The 18,621-nt window shown below is 63.4% G+C and overlaps 1 protein-coding gene across 1 annotated transcript in view; it reads right to left on the bottom strand.

Moving 5' to 3' along the window:
- Positions 1-18,621, bottom strand: part of JAKMIP3 (Janus kinase and microtubule interacting protein 3) — a 119,357-nt gene that overhangs the window by 15,235 nt on the left and 85,501 nt on the right. The window contains 8 exon segments of the mRNA XM_047073636.1: positions 359-1,194; positions 1,196-1,312; positions 1,998-2,039; positions 3,884-3,949; positions 5,487-5,690; positions 13,777-13,854; positions 13,941-14,009; positions 14,741-14,806. Coding sequence (XP_046929592.1) covers positions 1,096-1,194; positions 1,196-1,312; positions 1,998-2,039; positions 3,884-3,949; positions 5,487-5,690; positions 13,777-13,854; positions 13,941-14,009; positions 14,741-14,806 — 741 coding nt within the window. The 3' untranslated portion in view covers positions 359-1,095.

Here is an 18,621-nt window from a genome sequence, read left to right as displayed (position 1 = left end):
GAACTCAGGGATGTCCCCGTGGCACACACTTGGATGCATGGGGGGAGTGTCCTGGGTCTGGGCGAGGAAGCCCCCAGGGGTCACCACATTGAGGGACGCTGAGGCGCCCACACAGGGACGTCCCCAGGGAGCACCCTGTGGTCCAGGGGTGGTGGAGAGACCCCTCCCCGTCTCCACTGGCCGGGGCAGACGCCCAGGGCTCCCACAGCAGGGCAGGCCCCAGCAAACCGAACCCACATCTCCGCCGGGACCACACGGGATCAAGCAGAGGAGGTACGGCAGTGCCCGCGAGGGCCCCAAACGGTGAGGGACGGGCAACAGGGAACACCGCCTCCCACGGACGAATGGCTGCGCTTACCTCCTCACCACCTGCGCTTCGGGTTCCCTCCTCGTATCTGCGGGACCACGGGTGCGTGGCTGCCCTCGGTGGGCACTGCCCTCGAGGGAGAAGGCCGGAGGTCTGCACCGCAGCTTCGGCCCCGCTCGGCCCGGGGCCTCCGGGCTGGGGTGGCACCGGGCGCCCAGGGCCGCAGTGTCCGGGGTTCTGCGTTCCAGGAAAGCCAGGCCCCTTTGCAGTGGGTCTGGGCCCTCTCTTGTCCCACCTCCCACTACCACACTCCTCAGTCTCCCTCTGGTCGGTCCCACCGCGCTCCTCTGCGAGGCTCAGGGAGGCCTAGGAGGCCGGGGGTTCGTGGCACGGTGCATGCGGCAGCCACGGCTGTTCCCGCGGGTGACAGGCAGGGGTGCGTCAGCCAGTAGGTGCTCAGGACCCCGGCAAGCGAGTCCCCCTAGGCCACCCGAGATGGCACGGGACCCGTCTGGGGCCTCCCCGAATGAAGGTCGCCTCTTGGCCGCGGGCTTCATTGTGTCACGTGGTGGGGTGCCTGTGTCCGTTCATCTGAGACGCACGTCGCACGATTAAGGGGCCGTGAGGTGGGAGCGCGGGGCGCCGGACGCTTCTGCACAGAAGCAGCTCTCTGCACCTGCTCAGCAGGGAACTCGTGCATCCCTGTCACCGGGACAGGGAGGCTGCGCCCCGAGGAGAGACCCCAGGGTCCAGCAGCCAAGACCAGGCCTCCTCCAGAGGAGCCCCAGTCAAAGAACTGGTTCTAATTCTGGCTCACAGAGTGGACAGCTGCCCACGCAGAGGTGCTCAGAGCGCCCCTTTCTCCCTCTTCCTCGACGGGCCGGGGTCCGCAGAGACCGGATCCTCGCGGGTCTTCGGGGACGAGACAGGGCGTCTTGTCTGGTGGCCCGGGCACCGGCTGCTCTCTGGTCCAGCTGGAGGAAAGGGGTCTGGCTCCTCCGGGGGCTGCAAGGAAAGGGCAGGACACACGTCAGGGAGACTCCTCTGGACGGAAGGGGCTGGCGGGATGGGGGACGGGGACAGGATGCGGCTGCCCCAGGGGGAGCCTCTGGGGACGCCCTCAGAAGGGCAGGGATGGCCGAGCGGGTCGGCGAGGCCAGCGCTGCCTCCGGTCCTCCTCTGTGTCGAAGGAAGCAGCGGGCAGGCCTTGTACGTGGGCCTGGTCTAACGCCACGGTAACGACACCACAGCTGAGCACGACCGCGTTCGCGTCCGTGGATGAGACCCTCGTGTCACGGAATCCCGGGCACTTGTGGCCGAGTGTCCAGTGTGACCCAATCTCGTGCTCCGTACCACGGGAAAAGGACAAGAAACACGAGACAACCGTGCTCCCCAGCACTGCTTCCTGCCAACGCCACAAGCGGGGAGCAGGAGCCCACCTGGGGTGCCGTGCACGCGGCCCCTCCTGGGAGAGGCCCTCCAGGAGGGGTCCTCACTCTCCCTCCTGCTCAGGACAGGCAGTGCCCTCGAGCCCTCTGACGTCGCCAGAGCCTGAATCCCAGCCCGGGCTCTCAAGGCGGCCGGGTGGCTGCGAAACGACCCTTGGAGGCAGCTGGAGGGCCGGGCCCTGCTGGCCCCCGGGGAGCAGGCGGGACCCTCGCACACCACGACCAGCCGATGCCATACTCACCACGTCAGGGGGCCCAGGCGAGCTATGACCACAGAATGAAAGCTAAGGAGAAAAATAAGAACAAAAATAGAAACTGAAAAGGAACGGGGGAGGGCAGAGACGGAGGGGAAGAGAGAGAAAAAGAGTTTGTAGGCATCTGGCGAGAAAGGACGGCGATCACAGAGATCACAGAACAAGACGCGCCGTCCGCCGGGCACAGGAGCAGACCCCGCTGCTGTCCTGCGTGCGCGGCTGGCGCTGGGAGGGGCCGTGAGGACGTCCTGGGTCCACAGGGACAGTGTGTCCCCACGCGCCCCACACGAGCGCCTTCACCCACCCCCCCCCGGCTCTTCCTCCTCCGTGGGGCCGACGGTGGGCCCCTCGCTGGCTGACCACGAGGAGGGGGTCCTGTGGAGCCCCTCCAAGGGCCAGGCAAACCCGGCGCCCCGATAAGACTCTGGTCGCAGTCCCACTGTAACGGTAAAGGGCCAGCCACCCGGACCGATGTCACACTGGGGCCTCACTGGGGCGGGGGTGGGTGGACAGCCAATGCAGACACAAGAGAAGGTCTGGCGGAGGGTCCAGAGCCTCTGGAACCGCACGAGAGGAATTCACACCCAGTGTTTAACACCCAAGTAGTTAATGCAGACAAACGCTCCCACGTTAAGACGCAAGGGAAGACCGACGTTTATTCTGGAGGAGAGGCTGCACGCGCCGTGAGGCTGGAGCCCCGAGCACAGCGCCCCTGCGCCCCCGGGGTCTGCTGGAAGCTTCCCCAAGTGTCAGCGTCCACGTGGCAGCAAACCCTGTTTGCAGGGCACCTCTCTGCCATCCACCCTGCACGGTCCAGGGGCACCGGCACGGCAGGGTCGCACGTTAGTTACCGTGACGACCACTGGGCAGATGGCGGTAAAGTGTCCAGGGAAAGGGCAGGCATTGTCACTGAGGTGGGGGGGGGGGCCGGGGGGGTGGGCTGCCACTGGGAGGGGCCACACCCTCCCTCGGTCACGGGGCCTCTGCGGGCTCCTCCTCTGGCAAAGGCTGAGGATGTGCAGCCCGTAGGGCTCCCGTGTGAGCGCCAACCTCCTGCTTTCCCGGAAAGGACAAGGCAGGGAGGTGGACCCACCGGCCACCTCACTGAGCGCTCAGTGGGGAGCTGGCCATTTTACGGAGACCTACCCCACAGGCGGGACCGACTGCAAGAACCAAACGTCAGTGTGACCCCGGAGATGCTAACACATCCCTAAATCACAGGAAAAGAACTACGCCAAAGTAAGCGATGCCACGGGAAGAGGCAGGGCTCTCTCCAGGCACGCTCCAGACACCTTGATTTGGGGACCGCCAAGTCAGGCTGTCACCAAGAGTGGACACAGTGCCTGTGACCCCACGCCTGGCAGGGCTGGGGGTCCAGGAAAAGAGCCAGACCGTCCGCCCTGGGGCCCCAAGCTGCGTGGCCCCAAACCAACTGCACACCGGGACCTCAGGTTCCTAAGCCTGGAAACAAGGACACGAAGGACCGGAAACGAGAGACTGGGACTGGACGGATGGCCTGCTTCCAAGAGAATATCTAGTCCTGCAGGAACCTGAGTTTTAGACCAACCGCTTGGGAAACGTGGAGGCATCACGTACTCCACACAGCCACCAGCACCACAAGGACCCTAGGTCGCTGGCTCAGCTCCCACGGCTACGGCTGGGGACACGGAGTCCGTGAGCAACACGGCCCCTCCCAGGTGGCATGGCTGGGTCACTGCAGAGGGGGCGTTCCCAGAGCCAGGGCTCCCAGCTCTGCCCTGGAGCCTCTTTCTGTCCAACCGCGCCTCAGCCCCCAGAGCGCACACTAACGACACGTGTCAGCCGTCTGTGTTCCCAGTGAACAGAACAAGCCCCCGAACGTGCATCTGTCTTACCTTTTCCTCCAGTTCCTTGATCTGCCTCTTCTGACCTTCTATTCTCTCTTCTAACTCTTTAATCCTCTGCAATGTTAAGAAGGGGAAAATCTTCAGTAACCACAGCATGTATTTGGGAAACCAGGTACTTGGAAAAAACCCTTTCGAGGTTTGCACTCATTTACTGTGAGGGGCCAGGAGCCTGTCTGTCCTGTGTCCGTGGAATGCTGGAGGCCGTGTCTGAGCAGAGGAGTAGCCTTGCTCCCCTCGGTTTCCCTTTTGGACACAGCCATTCTTAGTCGGTGGCTCTGCTCCAACAAGAGTGACGTCTTCCCGCCCCCTACGATTTCAGATCGTAAACCATAACGCTAGAAGCCCAAGGAATCGATTCACGCCCTTCCCAGATGCCCCTACAACAACGCCAAGGCCACAAAGCCAGTCCCAGGGAGGAGTCTCCTCGACAAGGTGACACGGTACTCGAAGCCCCAGTCTTCGCTGTGGTATACCAGGCCGACTGCATGCAAATTTGCGTGTCCACTCTAGAACCGGATGCCGTGTCTGGACCCTGCAAGCAGCCTAACTCTGGCTACAGCCTGTCGGATGGGCAAGAGGGGTCCACAGGTAATGGCCACACTGACCACCCTGAATCTGGCAGAGACTGTTCTGGTAGCTGACGATCCTCTGGTCAGACGTCACCCACCAACATTCGCAGGAAACCGTGGTTTACTAATTTATCTGACTTCACAGGTTGAGCCTTTGAACACAGAACCCACCCGTAAAGCCCCCTTCCAGGCCCCAAGGGCGCACACAGGGGAGCAGAGGCACGTCCGTAACACCAAGGCTGCCCAGAGTGCCAGGGCCCTGCACCTTCTGTTAGAAATGGACCTACGGACTGGCTTGAGGTCCCAAAGTGCCCGAGGCTAGAAGCCAGGGGCTTCCCCCAACACACGAGCTGCTGCTCCCCAGAAGACAACTTCACCAGGTCCTGACCATCGAAGGAGGAATCATTGTAGAGACCTCACAGTCAGGGGTCCCAAGAGAGAGGGATGTGCTACCCACAGGAGCAGATGGTACAGCCCAGGTGGCTGATCAGACAGGACAGGGAGTCTGGCACAAGGGCCTACAGTGGGAGGGCGGGGCCGTTGGCGATGTGGCCATTGGGGTGGGGGGTGGGGGTGGCCATGGGAGGGCGTGGCCGTTGGAGATGTGGCTATTGGATAGCACCCGGTGAAGTGCCCGGCCATGGGAGGGCATGGCCTTTGGAGATGTGGCCATTGGGGTGGGGGGTGTGGCCACGGGAGGGCGTGGCCGTTGGAGACTTGGCTATTGGACAGCACACCGTGGAGGGCGTGGCCGTTGGAGAGGTGGCTATTGGAAGACACACTGTAGGGGGTATGGCCATGGGAGGGCGCGGCCATTGGTGATGTGGCCACTGGGGTGAGGGTGTGGCCCTGGGGGGCGTGGCTGCTGGAGTTGTGGCAATTGGACAGCACACAGCGGAGGGCGTGGCCGTTGGAGATGAGGCTATTGGAGAACACGCCGCGGGAGGGCGTGGCCATGGGACTTCGGGAATGAAGCGCGCAGCCCCCTTCTTCGGGCACCCCACCCCCACCTGCAGGCGCACCTGCTGTGCCAGCTGCAGCAACTCCATGCGCTCCCGCAGGATCTGGGCATCACGCTCGCGCAGCTCGCTCATGACCTGACGCTTCCACTGCTCCACGGCCACCTTGAGCTTCTCACGCTCCTCCTGTGACAGAATCTCGGCCACTTTGGCCCCGGCCTCCTGCTGCAAGGCGTCGTATAGCATGGCTTCCAGCTCCAGGATGTGCTGGTGGCGGAAGGGCAGGCATTAGTCTTGCCTTCTTCTCAAAGGGCTGCCTGGGCCTGATGGGGGCCAGGGAATCCCGTGACCCCCGGCGTTACAACGTCCCCAGAGCACCCACGGAGGGGACTATTTCCCCTGGACTGGCTTCAATGACCTTCTGTAGAGTGGAAACACAATCCAGGAGTAATTCGTCCAGGGGCATTCACCTCTAAATTACTGCTCACACGTGCACTGAGACTTCAGTGGCAGAATTCTTATGTCATGCTAACATCAGGGAACACAGGTCAGCAGACATTTGAGACCAGAGTAGGATGACAGCCCCTGGGGAGTCGGGGAAAGCATGACAGAGGGAAGACCTCTTCCTTCGCTCATGGCCTTCATCAAACCCTGGGCTTATGAGCCCCAATGAAGGAAGAGGGGCAGTGCTCACAGGGGTTTGTCTGATACAAGGACAAAATTGACAGTAAGTCCCTGACTTCCAGCTTCTCTCTGAGGCCTGGCCACTCTGTGGTCCTCAATGACACCTGTGGTGGGTCTGTCGCGTCCCCAAGAAGATACGTTCAAGTCCTGATCCCCAAACCCCGTGAGTGTGGCCTCATTTGGAAATAGGGTCTCGGCAGCTGTAATCAAGTTAGGATGAGGTCATGCTGGATTGGGGGGGTGGGGCGGGCATCCAATGGATTGTGTCCTTGTGAGGAGAAGGGAGTTGGAGGCAGTCACAGAAGACATGGGGGAGAAGCCACGTGAAGACAGAGGCAGAGGCTGGGGGAACCGCTGAAGCCCCCAGCAGCTGGAGGAGGCAGGAAGGACCCTCCCCTGGAGCCTCGGAGGGAGCATGGCCCTGGGACACCGGGCTCTCAGACTCTGGCCCCCTGAGCCCTGCGAGAATACCCCTTTCTCTCAGCTGCTCCCTACTGCCTCAGACAAGGCCTCACCGCCACTCAGCCTCAAGGCCCTGTGTGCCGCGGTCCCCACCTCCCGGCTGCATCACCTCCAGTCTCAAGACGATAAGTCCCCAAAATGCCTGCACCCGTGGTGCCCAGTACATACTACTGGACCTAGCTGAAGATGCCACCTCTGCAGAGCCATCCGGTGCCCACGCCTTCCACGAGGCTGCAGCCCTTAGTAGCCCCAGGTCGTGAGACAAGTGGGGACACACAACTTGCACAGGGTCCCATGGGGACAGCTGGGGCCCGGACCCTGCAGGGGGCTTGCTCCAGAGTCTAGTCTTCACCCTGCCTGTGAGGGCTCAAATAGAGAGCCCCTCAGGCCCCTGGTCCCCAAGCACGTAAGCCACCCTACCCCTCCGTGACCACGGTCCCCAAACATGTGCTAGTCCCAGTTAGGGGCCACAGCGCTCACCGCAGACTTCAGGGGAAGGACCCATAATCCCATAGGCTCCCCTCCCGTGAGAGCACCCAAGAAAAGCAGAGAGGCTGACAGGCCGCGAAGAGCCAGGCCCCGGACGCCCAGGCCAGGGCTGAGAGAGCCGGGCTGGGGCCCAGGCAGAGTGGGCCAGGGAGGGGGGGCGGGGACACAAGACGAGGAGAGAGCCGCGTGGGGTGTGGGGCTCACCCCTCTGCCGCCTCCCAGAAGTCCAATGCAATGCCCAGAAACCACGAACCAATGCAACATGATCTCTTTGCTGTAACTCAGCAGCCAAAATGCGTACCTTGTTATAAATTCCTAAGGATTTACCAATTTGGTTGGAGTACTCTCAAAGCTCTTTCCTCGGGAAACTCTCCTGGTACAATCTTTGAAAAAACCAAGTTCTTCAACTACAGAAACCCCTCTTCCTATCAAAGCCATAACATCTTCATGAATGAAGGGTTCTATTTCTCCAGGCAAAATGATTTTGAAAAGTCCTTTCGGCTTACTGGACGTTTTAGGAAATGAAAAAAAATAAATAAATAAAACCTTTGGACCTCACATTTTATTGCTTTTGACAGCCACAGAACAAACTCTCCCCAGCTGTCACAAGCAGCTCAACAGTCCCCATCAACCACCACTTCTTTTTTTTTTTTTTTTTTGAATGTTTATTTATTTTTGGACAGAGAGAGAGACAGAGCATGAACGGGGGAGGGGCAGAGAGAGAGGGAGACACAGAATCGGAAACAGGCTCCAGGCTCCGAGCCATTAGCCCAGAGCCTGACGCGGGGCTCAAACTCACGGACCGCGAGATCGTGACCTGGCTGAAGTCGGATGCTTAACCAACTGCGCCACCCAGGCGCCCCAACCACCACTTCTTAGAGCAAAAGAGCTTAGGCGGCTAAGATAAGCACAAGCACTTAAAGAAGAAATAAATGCAGCTGAGTGTGGGGCTAAGAATTGGCATCACAATGGCCTGACACAAAGCTGGTGGCAAGAGATGTGTGGGGACTTTCGGTCCCTATGTGAGCCTGAGCCATGGGCCACCTGGAAACCGCCCCTGGGCCCTCGGCCTCTCCCAAGCCTCCCGCAGGAACACCCTGGTCCTTGCAGCTTCCCCAGGGCGGTCATCACACGGCACGGACCGTCTTTACCCTTTCGAAACCCCAGCCGTGGCCCTGTGTCCACAGACAGAGCAGGGAGGGTGTAAACCCCGGGCAGGTACCCACAGGGCACGCCGGCACCGGTCTGTGCCGCCCTCCATAACAGGGCTTCGTGAATGGCAGATAAAACTAACCGTCCAGCAGGAAGTGCAGGCGTGAATGGCAGGTGAAGAAAACAAGAGACAGCAAACGTGTGTCCTTCCTATGGGAACTGGAGGAAGGGGGCATCACGGGGGAGGGGTGTCCCCCCAGTGGTCTTCCCCCGGGGACGGCCCCCCAGCCCCAATCACATCACACAGCCCTGCGGCTGAAGAGGCCACCCTGCTCCCCGACCCTCTGAGGTGCAGGTGCGTGTGTGTGTGTGTGTGTGTGTGCGATATGCAGCCCACTCTCCGACATCACGTTCACCGACCTAGCTTCTCTGCACTGATGTCACATATAATCAATTCCTATTCCTGAGCTGTATCCTGAGGAACGCCCGGGGCCTGGGGCTGAGCTGTCCCCTCCCTGCACTGTCTGGGATGCAGGACCAGAGCACAGGGAGCATCGGCGGCGGGGGGCTCAGAGCTGTCCGGCTGCCCCCCATATACCGTGAGCATGCTTCCCACCCGGCACCATGGACTGGAAACGTGGACCCTGGCACATATTTCTGGGACGGCCCATCAGCGCCAGCTCGGCTCTCTGAGGCCACCTCCCTCTGCCACCTCCTCCGCGGCTGCTCCCGCAGCGACTGTCTGGTGAGCGGGCCACTGTCAACGCCATCGGCACCCAGCAGAGCCTCTGCCCTGCCTCGAGGGACCCTGATGGGTGAACAGAAACATCACGCTGCCAGATTCCAAGCTGGGCGATGCCCGCTCCGCACACAATTACCTCGCTGTCCTCACAATCCAGGGGGCGGGAACTAATGCCCCCGTTTACCGCACGGACGCCTCTGGCCTCAGGCGTCCGCTAGCGGCAGGGTCGCTTCCGGGCCCCTCGGCAACGCTCGGGCCACCTCTCCCGGGCCACCGGGGGCAGCTCTCCCTGAACAGGGGCCATGACGTGCGCTGGCCTTAGGGACGGCCGGTCCAGGGGAGAGAAAGGCACACGCAGTCTGGAAGCGCTGCTGAAGGGGACACTGACCTGAGGGGTGGGTAACAGACGCCACCAAGGACACGCTCGCGCCCGAGGAGCCTCCCACCTCCGGGACGCCCCGCAGCGCGCCTCTGAGGAGCATCCAGACCGTCCCTGATTCGGATTCACCCTCTTGGGACAAAGGCAGCCTGAGGCTCACATGAGAATCCCGGTTCTCAAACCCGGGTCAGCGAGGACGGAGTCCCGGTGACCGAGCGGCGTGTGCAGGCACTCCCCGGTCTCGGTGCCACAAAGCGGACACCCTCCAGGCGCACGAGAGGGACGCCTGCTTCCACGGGGCCAGCCGACGCGCAAAGGCAGGGAAACGCACACTTCGCGGAGCGGGGGCGCGCGCACACTTCTCGCAGCGGGGGGCGCGCGCACACTTCTCGCAGCGGGGGCGCGCGCACACTTCTCGCAGCGGGGGCACGCGCACACTTCTCGGAGCGGGGGCACACGCACACTTCTCGGAGCGGGGGCACACGCACACTTCTCGCAGCGGGGGCACACGCACACTTCTCGCAGCGGGGGCACACGCACACTTCTCGCAGCGGGGGCACACGCAAACTTCTCGCAGCGGGGGCACACACACACTTCTCGCAGCGGGGGCACACGCACACTTCTCGGAGCGGGGGCACACGCACACTTCTCGGAGCGGGGGCACACGCACACTTCCTGGAGTGGGGGCACACGCACACTTCTCGGAGCGGGGGCACACGCACACTTCCTGGAGTGGGGGCACACGCACACTTCTCGGAGCGGGGGCACACGCACACTTCCTGGAGTGGGGGCACACGCACACTTCTCGCAGCGGGGGCACACGCACACTTCCTGGAGCGGCGGCACACGTACACTTCTCGCAGCAGGGGCACACGCACACTTCTCGCAGCGGGGGCACACGCACACTTCGCGGAGCGGGGGGCGCGCGCACACTTCTCGCAGCGGGGGCGCGCGCACACTTCTCGCAGCGGGGGCGCGCGCACACTTCTCGCAGCGGGGGCACGCGCACACTTCTCGGAGCGGGGGCACACGCACACTTCTCGGAGCGGGGGCACACGCACACTTCTCGCAGCGGGGGCACACGCACACTTCTCGCAGCGGGGGCACACGCAAACTTCTCGCAGCGGGGGCACACGCAAACTTCTCGCAGCGGGGGCACACGCAAACTTCTCGCAGCAGGGGCACACACACACTTCTCGCAGCGGGGGCACACGCACACTTCTCGGAGCGGGGGCACACGCACACTTCTCGGAGCGGGGGCACACGCACACTTCTCGGAGCGGGGGCACACGCACACTTCCTGGAGTGGGGGCACACGCACACTTCTCGGAGCGGGGGCACACGCACACTTCCTGGAGTGGGGGCACACGCACACTTCTCGGAGCGGGGGCACACGCACACTTCCTGGAGTGGGGGCACACGCACACTTCTCGCAGCGGGGGCACACGCACACTTCCTGGAGCGGCGGCACACGTACACTTCTCGCAGCAGGGGCACACGCACACTTCTCGCAGCGGGGGCACACGCACACTTCGCGGAGCGGGGGGCGCGCGCACACTTCTCGCAGCGGGGGCGCGCGCACACTTCTCGCAGCGGGGGGCGCGCGCACACTTCTCGCAGCGGGGGCGCGCGCACACTTCTCGCAGCGGGGGCACACGCACACTTCTCGGAGCGGGGGCACACGCACACTTCTCGCAGCAGGGGCACACACACACTTCTCGCAGCGGGGGCACACGCACACTTCTCGGAGCGGGGGCACACGCACACTTCTCGGAGCGGGGGCACACGCACACTTCCTGGAGTGGGGGCACACGCACACTTCTCGGAGCGGGGGCACACGCACACTTCCTGGAGTGGGGGCACACGCACACTTCTCGGAGCGGGGGCACACGCACACTTCCTGGAGTGGGGGCACACGCACACTTCTCGCAGCGGGGGCACACGCACACTTCCTGGAGCGGCGGCACACGTACACTTCTCGCAGCAGGGGCACACGCACACTTCTCGCAGCGGGGGCACACGCACACTTCGCGGAGCGGGGGCGCGCGCACACTTCTCGCAGCGGGGGCGCGCGCACACTTCTCGCAGCGGGGGCGCGCGCACACTTCTCGCAGCGGGGGCACACGCACACTTCTCGGAGCGGGGGCACACGCACACTTCTCGGAGCGGGGGCACACGCACACTTCTCGCAGCGGGGGCACACGCACACTTCTCGCAGCGGGGGCACACGCAAACTTCTCGCAGCGGGGGCACACGCAAACTTCTCGCAGCAGGGGCACACACACACTTCTCGCAGCGGGGGCACACGCACACTTCTCGGAGCGGGGGCACACGCACACTTCTCGGAGCGGGGGCACACGCACACTTCCTGGAGTGGGGGCACACGCACACTTCTCGGAGCGGGGGCACACGCACACTTCCTGGAGTGGGGGCACACGCACACTTCTCGGAGCGGGGGCACACGCACACTTCCTGGAGTGGGGGCACACGCACACTTCTCGCAGCGGGGGCACACGCACACTTCCTGGAGCGGCGGCACACGTACACTTCTCGCAGCAGGGGCACACGCACACTTCTCGCAGCGGGGGCACACGCACACTTCGCGGAGCGGGGGCGCGCGCACACTTCTCGCAGCGGGGGCGCGCGCACACTTCTCGCAGCGGGGGCGCGCGCACACTTCTCGCAGCGGGGGCACACGCACACTTCTCGGAGCGGGGGCACACGCACACTTCTCGCAGCGGGGGCACACGCACACTTCTCGCAGCGGGGGCACACGCACACTTCTCGCAGCGGGGGCACACGCAAACTTCTCGCAGCAGGGGCACACACACACTTCTCGCAGCGGGGGCACACGCACACTTCTCGGAGCGGGGGCACACGCACACTTCTCGGAGCGGGGGCACACGCACACTTCCTGGAGTGGGGGCACACGCACACTTCTCGGAGCGGGGGCACACGCACACTTCCTGGAGTGGGGGCACACGCACACTTCTCGGAGCGGGGGCACACGCACACTTCCTGGAGTGGGGGCACACGCACACTTCTCGCAGCGGGGGCACACGCACACTTCCTGGAGCGGCGGCACACGTACACTTCTCGCAGCAGGGGCACACGCACACTTCTCGCAGCGGGGGCACACGCACACTTCGCGGAGCGGGGGCGCGCGCACACTTCTCGCAGCGGGGGGCGCGCGCACACTTCTCGCAGCGGGGGCGCGCGCACACTTCTCGCAGCGGGGGCACACGCACACTTCTCGGAGCGGGGGCACACGCACACTTCTCGGAGCGGGGGCACACGCACACTTCTCGCAGCGGGGGCACACGCACACTTCTCGCAGCGGGGGCACACGCAAACTTCTCGCAGCGGGGGCACACGCAAACTTCTCGCAGCAGGGGCACACACACACTTCTCGCAGCGGGGGCACACGCACACTTCTCGGAGCGGGGGCACACGCACACTTCCTGGAGTGGGGGCACACGCACACTTCTCGGAGCGGGGGCACACGCACACTTCCTGGAGTGGGGGCACACGCACACTTCTCGGAGCGGGGGCACACGCACACTTCCTGGAGTGGGGGCACACGCACACTTCTCGCAGCGGGGGCACACGCACACTTCCTGGAGCGGCGGCACACGTACACTTCTCGCAGCAGGGGCACACGCACACTTCTCGCAGCGGGGGGCACACGCACACTTCGCGGAGCGGGGGGCGCGCGCACACTTCTCGCAGCGGGGGGCGCGCGCACACTTCTCGCAGCGGGGGCGCGCGCACACTTCTCGCAGCGGGGGCACGCGCACACTTCTCGGAGCGGGGGCACACGCACACTTCTCGCAGCGGGGGCACACGCACACTTCTCGCAGCGGGGGCACACGCACACTTCTCGCAGCGGGGGCACACGCACACTTCTCGCAGCGGGGGCACACGCACACTTCTCGCAGCGGGGGCACACGCACACTTCCTGGAGCGGCGGCACACGTACACTTCTCGCAGCGGGGGCACACGCACACTTCTCGCAGCAGGGGCACACGCACACTTCTCGCAGCAGGGGCACACGCACACTTCTCGCAGCAGGGGCACACGCACACTTCTCGGAGCGGGGGCACACGCACACTTCTCAGAGCGGGGGCACACGCACACTCGGAGCGGGGGCACACAAGCCGGAATCCCCAGAGAACGAGGTTCCTCGCATGCAGCTGTGTTCAGTTAACTTGTAGCAGCGTTACTTCTCATGAATCCTACTTTTTCAACTCATTTTAAATATCCATTTGAGTTCTGCCTTCACAGGGCAAAGTGCTGACGGGGCAGTAGGGCATCTCGGACCTCACTGACAGGGAGACGTGCAGAGAGTGACCCCACGGTGGTCACCCTGGACCCAGGCACCCGACGTGTGAGCAACTCCCCCCGTTTCTCCCAAATCTGCACCTGCCCCGCCAAATGGTCCTTACCCTGTGAGCCTGGTCCAAGGACTGCTTCCTGTAATCCAGCTCCTCATCAAGGTAACCCTTCTGCTTACTGAACAGCTCCTGAAACACAAGAGGACCCGTGTCTCGGCCTCGGGCACCCACCTGGCGGTATCGTGCTGCGGACACGAGGCAAGACGCCCACCAACCTTCTCGCTCTCCAGGTCAACCATTTTTCGGTGCAGGGCTGACTCCGTCTCTTCGATCTGCTGGAGCCACTGGACACAAACCGAAAGAGCAGGTGACGGTGACCTTTCCGGTGGCCACACGGGCACCAAAGCCATCCCACCTCCCCCCAGGCTCCACAGGCGGCCTAGGAGCGGGGGTCGGGTTGGCACTGTGCGCTCCGCGTGCCCAGCGTCCAGACACCCCCACTTCGCCTCCAGGAAGTCTGTGCCCCACTTCTCCAGGGAGGGGAGGGGAGGGGAGGGTCGGGTCGTTAGCAGGGGTTCGGCGGGAAGATACACCCGAGAGCTCAGCCGGAGGACGTTCTCCCCCAGTCCCATGCCCCCTGGAGCCCGACTTGCCGGGACTCCCTCTCCCCTCCCTGCCAGAGAGTGGGTGCTGACGGCCGGCCCGCCAGCCAGACTCTGGCTGGGGGGTGGGGGCCCAGGTGGGCCGGGCAGCACCCAGAGGAGGGTCCCGGTGGGGTGAACAGAAAGCAAATGGTACACAGACCCACGACACTGCCTGGCCCTTGGGGAGGAAACTGAGGCAGAGTCGGCCTTGACTCAAAGTCTGGCGGATGTGTGATGTGCACGCACGTGTGGTGGGCGCTGACCGGCGTGTTGCCAGACCTCCCAAGGTGGACAGGGTTAACGGCCTCCCCACCCCCAGCCCAGAAGCCCCTCCTCCAAGGACCGCATCCTCTCTGGGCTCTGAGCACAGAGAGAGAGGCCTGCGGGGCCCAGCCCCGTCCCAAGAGCATCCACACGGGTGCTATGGTTACCTTTTCGGCCAAGGTCAGGACTGTCCTAGCTTGTATGACGACCACTTGCTCCTCGTTGGTCAGATTCTGCACCCAAAGCAGACACGTGTGCAGTCAGGGGCAGCGCTTTCAGAGGTGCCCAGACTGAAATAATGAGGTGGGGGGGCAAATGGGGGTGCCGGGTGCAGTGTGGGTAGGTGAATGGGGGTGCCTGGTGGGGGGGTAAGAGGAAGGGGATGAATGGGGGTGCCAGGTGGGGGGAATGGGGTGCCCAGTGGGGGGTGAATGGGAGTGACCAATGGGGGGTACGAGGAGGGAGGTGAATGGGGGTGGTGGGTGGGGGGTGAATAGGGGTGCCCAGTGGGGGGTATGAGGAGGGGGATGAATGGGGGTGCCAGATGGGGGGGAATGGGGGTGCCCAGTGGGGGGTGAATGGGAGTGACCAGTGGGATGTATGAGGAGGGAGGTGAATGGGGGTGCTGGGTGGGGGTGAATAGGGGTGCCCAGTGGGGGGTATGAGGAGGAGGATGAATGGGGGGGTGCCAGGTGGGGGGGATGGGGGTACCCAGCGGGGGGGTGAATGGGAGTGACCAGTAGGGGGTACAATGAGGGAGGTGAATGGGGGTGCTGGGTGGGGGGTGAATGGGGGTGAAGGTAGGAGGTGAATGGGGGTGCCCGGTGGGGGGGTACAAGGAGGGGGATGAATGGGGGTGCGAGGTGGGGGGGATGGGGGTGCCCAGTGGGGGGTGAATGGGAGTGACCAGTGGGGGGGGTACGAGAAGGGAGGTGAATGGGGGTGAGTGTAAGAGGTGAATGGGGGTGCCCGGTTAGGGGGTACGAGGAGGGGGATGAATGGGGGTGCCAGGTGGGGGGAATGGGGGTGCCCAGTGGGAGGTGAATGGGGGTGATCAGTGAGGGGTACGAGGAGGGAAGTGAATGGGGGTGCTGGGTGGGGGGTGAATGGGGGTGCCTGGTGGGGGGGTAAGAGGAGGGGGATGAATGGGGATGCCAGGTGGGGGGAATGGGGGTGCCCAGTGGGGGGTACGAGGAGGGAGGTGAATGGGGGTGCTGGGTGGGGGGTGAGTGGGGGTGAACGGGGGTGCCAGTAGGGGCTGCCGGAGGGGGGTGAATGGGGGCTGTGAGGGGTGCAGGCAGGGGGTGATTGGGGGAGCCGGTGGGGAGGGGTGAATTGGGGTTCCTGGTGGGGTGAGTAGGGGTGCCAGGAGTGGGACTGATGGAGAAGCACAGGGGACTGGGGTCACCTCTAAGGTCACTTTTTCTGAAATGGTCTCCTGGGGTCTTCCACCCCTCTACTCCTGACCCTGGGGACTCCGAGGCGCTTCTCTATTCTGTCCCCTCTGTCCTCCATTGCTGGTGACCAGGACACTGTAAGTAGCCAGCTGAGGCAGAGGCGGGGGTGGGGGGGGTAGCATGACACAGGCAGCGGCAACACACGTGTCCCCGCCGTTCCCGTCCGCGTCTTTGTTGAAAGCCAGCTGCCGCATGTGCAGCCCACGTTACTATTACTAAAACACCGCCCGGACACGCGGGGTGAACACCTGACACTCATGGCTACGAAATGGTGTCCACCCCTCCCTGGCTCTTTGTCTTTTTCTGCTCAGCGTATTCATGCCTCTTCCCAAGGGGCCACCTGGGTGCTCCTTCTGGGCGAGTCTGGCTTTGGGGCCAACGAGCGTCCTCGGAGGCTACAGGCGTTTCACTCACTCGGACCCTGACTCCCACCTGCAGCAGCACCGGGGCAGAGCAGGAGCTGGACCGTCCCCACTGCGGGGCCCGGTGTGCGGGACAGCCGTGGTGTGGAGAGGAAGCAGAGACCAGAGCAGGGCAGAGGCTGCTGGGATCACTGAGCCGGAGGACAGCCCCCTACAGCCTGGAACGCCCTTGACTCAGGGTCAGTCTGTTCAGAAAGCCCTCCCAAGGGCAGGGGTCTCTCACCATCCTCTACCCCAGCAGCAGTCAGCAAAGGGGGGGGGCAGTGACCAGGTGCCACAGGCGCAGAGCAAGCTGTGTCCTTGGGTCACAGTGACCCCGACCCGGCACGGAGCCGGGCTGGGCACACGCTCCTCACACCCCCAGCTCTCGGGGAAGCTGGCCAGGCGCCCGTGCACGCCCTCCTCCCAAGCCAGGAACCAGGGAAGGGTGAGCAAGGGGCTTCAGGGAGATCCTCCCAGGACATGGTTATGCCGGGGGCTGAAGGGCCTGCAGCATCCCATGGGGCGAGCAGCCTGGCCAGGAGGTGACCCCGTCCCCAGACCCCAACCTCAGCCAGGTGCCATCTGCTCCGCCTTCCCGGGGTGACCCATCTCTCCACGGTCCAGGTACAGCAGTGGCGAGTGGCGCCGCCCACCAGGGAGGGCGGGGATCCACTCGGCCCCTGCCAGCCTCTGCTCAACTCCAAGGGCCCCGACTCTTGAGCAAGCCGAGGTCTGGGGTTCAGGCACCCACGTGGCCAGTCTGGAGGCTGCGAGCTTCTCGGGGGTGGACTGTGCCAAGCAGCCACAGCACGAGTATGTCCTGGCCGTGACCGTAGCAGGGGCCAGGCTGTCCCTGTCACCTGCTTCAGGTGCCAGGCCACTCTGAGCTCCAGGAATGGATCTGTGGGCTCAGGCTCCATGGGGCACAGTCTTGGGTCATGAGGTGCGTGTGAAGTGTGCCCATATGCTCAACTGTGACCACCTGAAGGGATGTCCATGGAACTGCCATGGTCTCCCCACAGTCACCCGAGCATAAATCTGAAGGTGTGTCCGCTAGGCCCCAATAGCCTCTGTCCCCATACTCTGAGGCCACTTGATGGCCCCATGGCTGTCCTGCCTCCTGGTGTGCTCTTGAGTAGGCAGCTACAGGGTTGGGGAGGGGCCCTGGACTGAACTGGACAGAGGTAGGCTGAACCTACACCAGCTCTGTGACCCTGAACGGGTGTCCTCTTGGGCCTCAGTTTCTCCAGCTGTGAATTGGAAGGTTAACCAATATGGTTCCCAAGAGCCTGTGATGGGGCCTGGCAACTCGGGACCGGACCCCATCCTTGCCACGAGCTGAGGCCTCAACGACCTACAGCCGAGATGGGTCTGGGGGAGGGCCAAATACAGCCAGCGGAGCCTCCCTTCCCAAGTGAAGGGGGGCCAAGGACAGAAGGGTTCTTGTCGACACAGGGCCCTGTACACGTCACAGCTGCTGGGAAGAACAACTAGCCCCAGGAATATGCGTGAGTGCCTGGGTTTGGGTGTGTGTGCCTGAGTATGTGTGGGTGTGTTTACATGCATTTGTTTTTGAGTTTTTCTCTTTCCGCTTCGTGCAGTGCGCTAATTTGACTAAGTGGCTTGCTCTTTCTCAAGAGCAGTGACCAGGATGGGGAAACCAAGGTGTCTTAGGATTAGCCGTAGACTGTATGCTTATCGGTATACCTTGGAGGAGGAAAAGTTCTGGGTGGTGAGTGAGGCTGCCTTCTAGCACAGCTGAACTGCTCATTGGACAGGGGACTCAATGAGCGCAGAATGATGGATAAAGGGCAGATAGAAGATGGGTGGATGGATGGATGGGTGGATGGATGGGTGGGTGGATGGATGGATGGATGGATGGGTGGATGGATGGGTGGGTGGAGGGATGGGTGGGTGGATGGGTGGGTGGGTGGATGGGTGGATGGGTGGATGGATGGAGGGATGGAGGGATGGGTAGAGGGATGGGTGGGTGGGTGGGTGGAGGGATGGGTGGGTGGATGGGTGGGTGGAGGGATGGGTGGAGGGATGGGTGGAGGGATGGATGGGTGGGTGGATGGAGTATGGGTGGATGGATAAATGGAGGATAGAGGATGGAGGGAAGGAGTAAAGATGGATGGACAAATGGAGGGATGACAGACAGGGTAGAGGGTGGAGGGAGGGATGCAC

This window comes from Lynx rufus, unplaced genomic scaffold (assembly GCF_022079265.1).
Source record: "Lynx rufus isolate CCGP_SWC_20201006 ecotype Redwood Valley unplaced genomic scaffold, mLynRuf1.p SCAF_11, whole genome shotgun sequence".
Classification (NCBI taxonomy): domain Eukaryota; kingdom Metazoa; phylum Chordata; class Mammalia; order Carnivora; family Felidae; genus Lynx; species Lynx rufus.
This window is presented reverse-complemented; position numbering and strand designations above follow the sequence as displayed.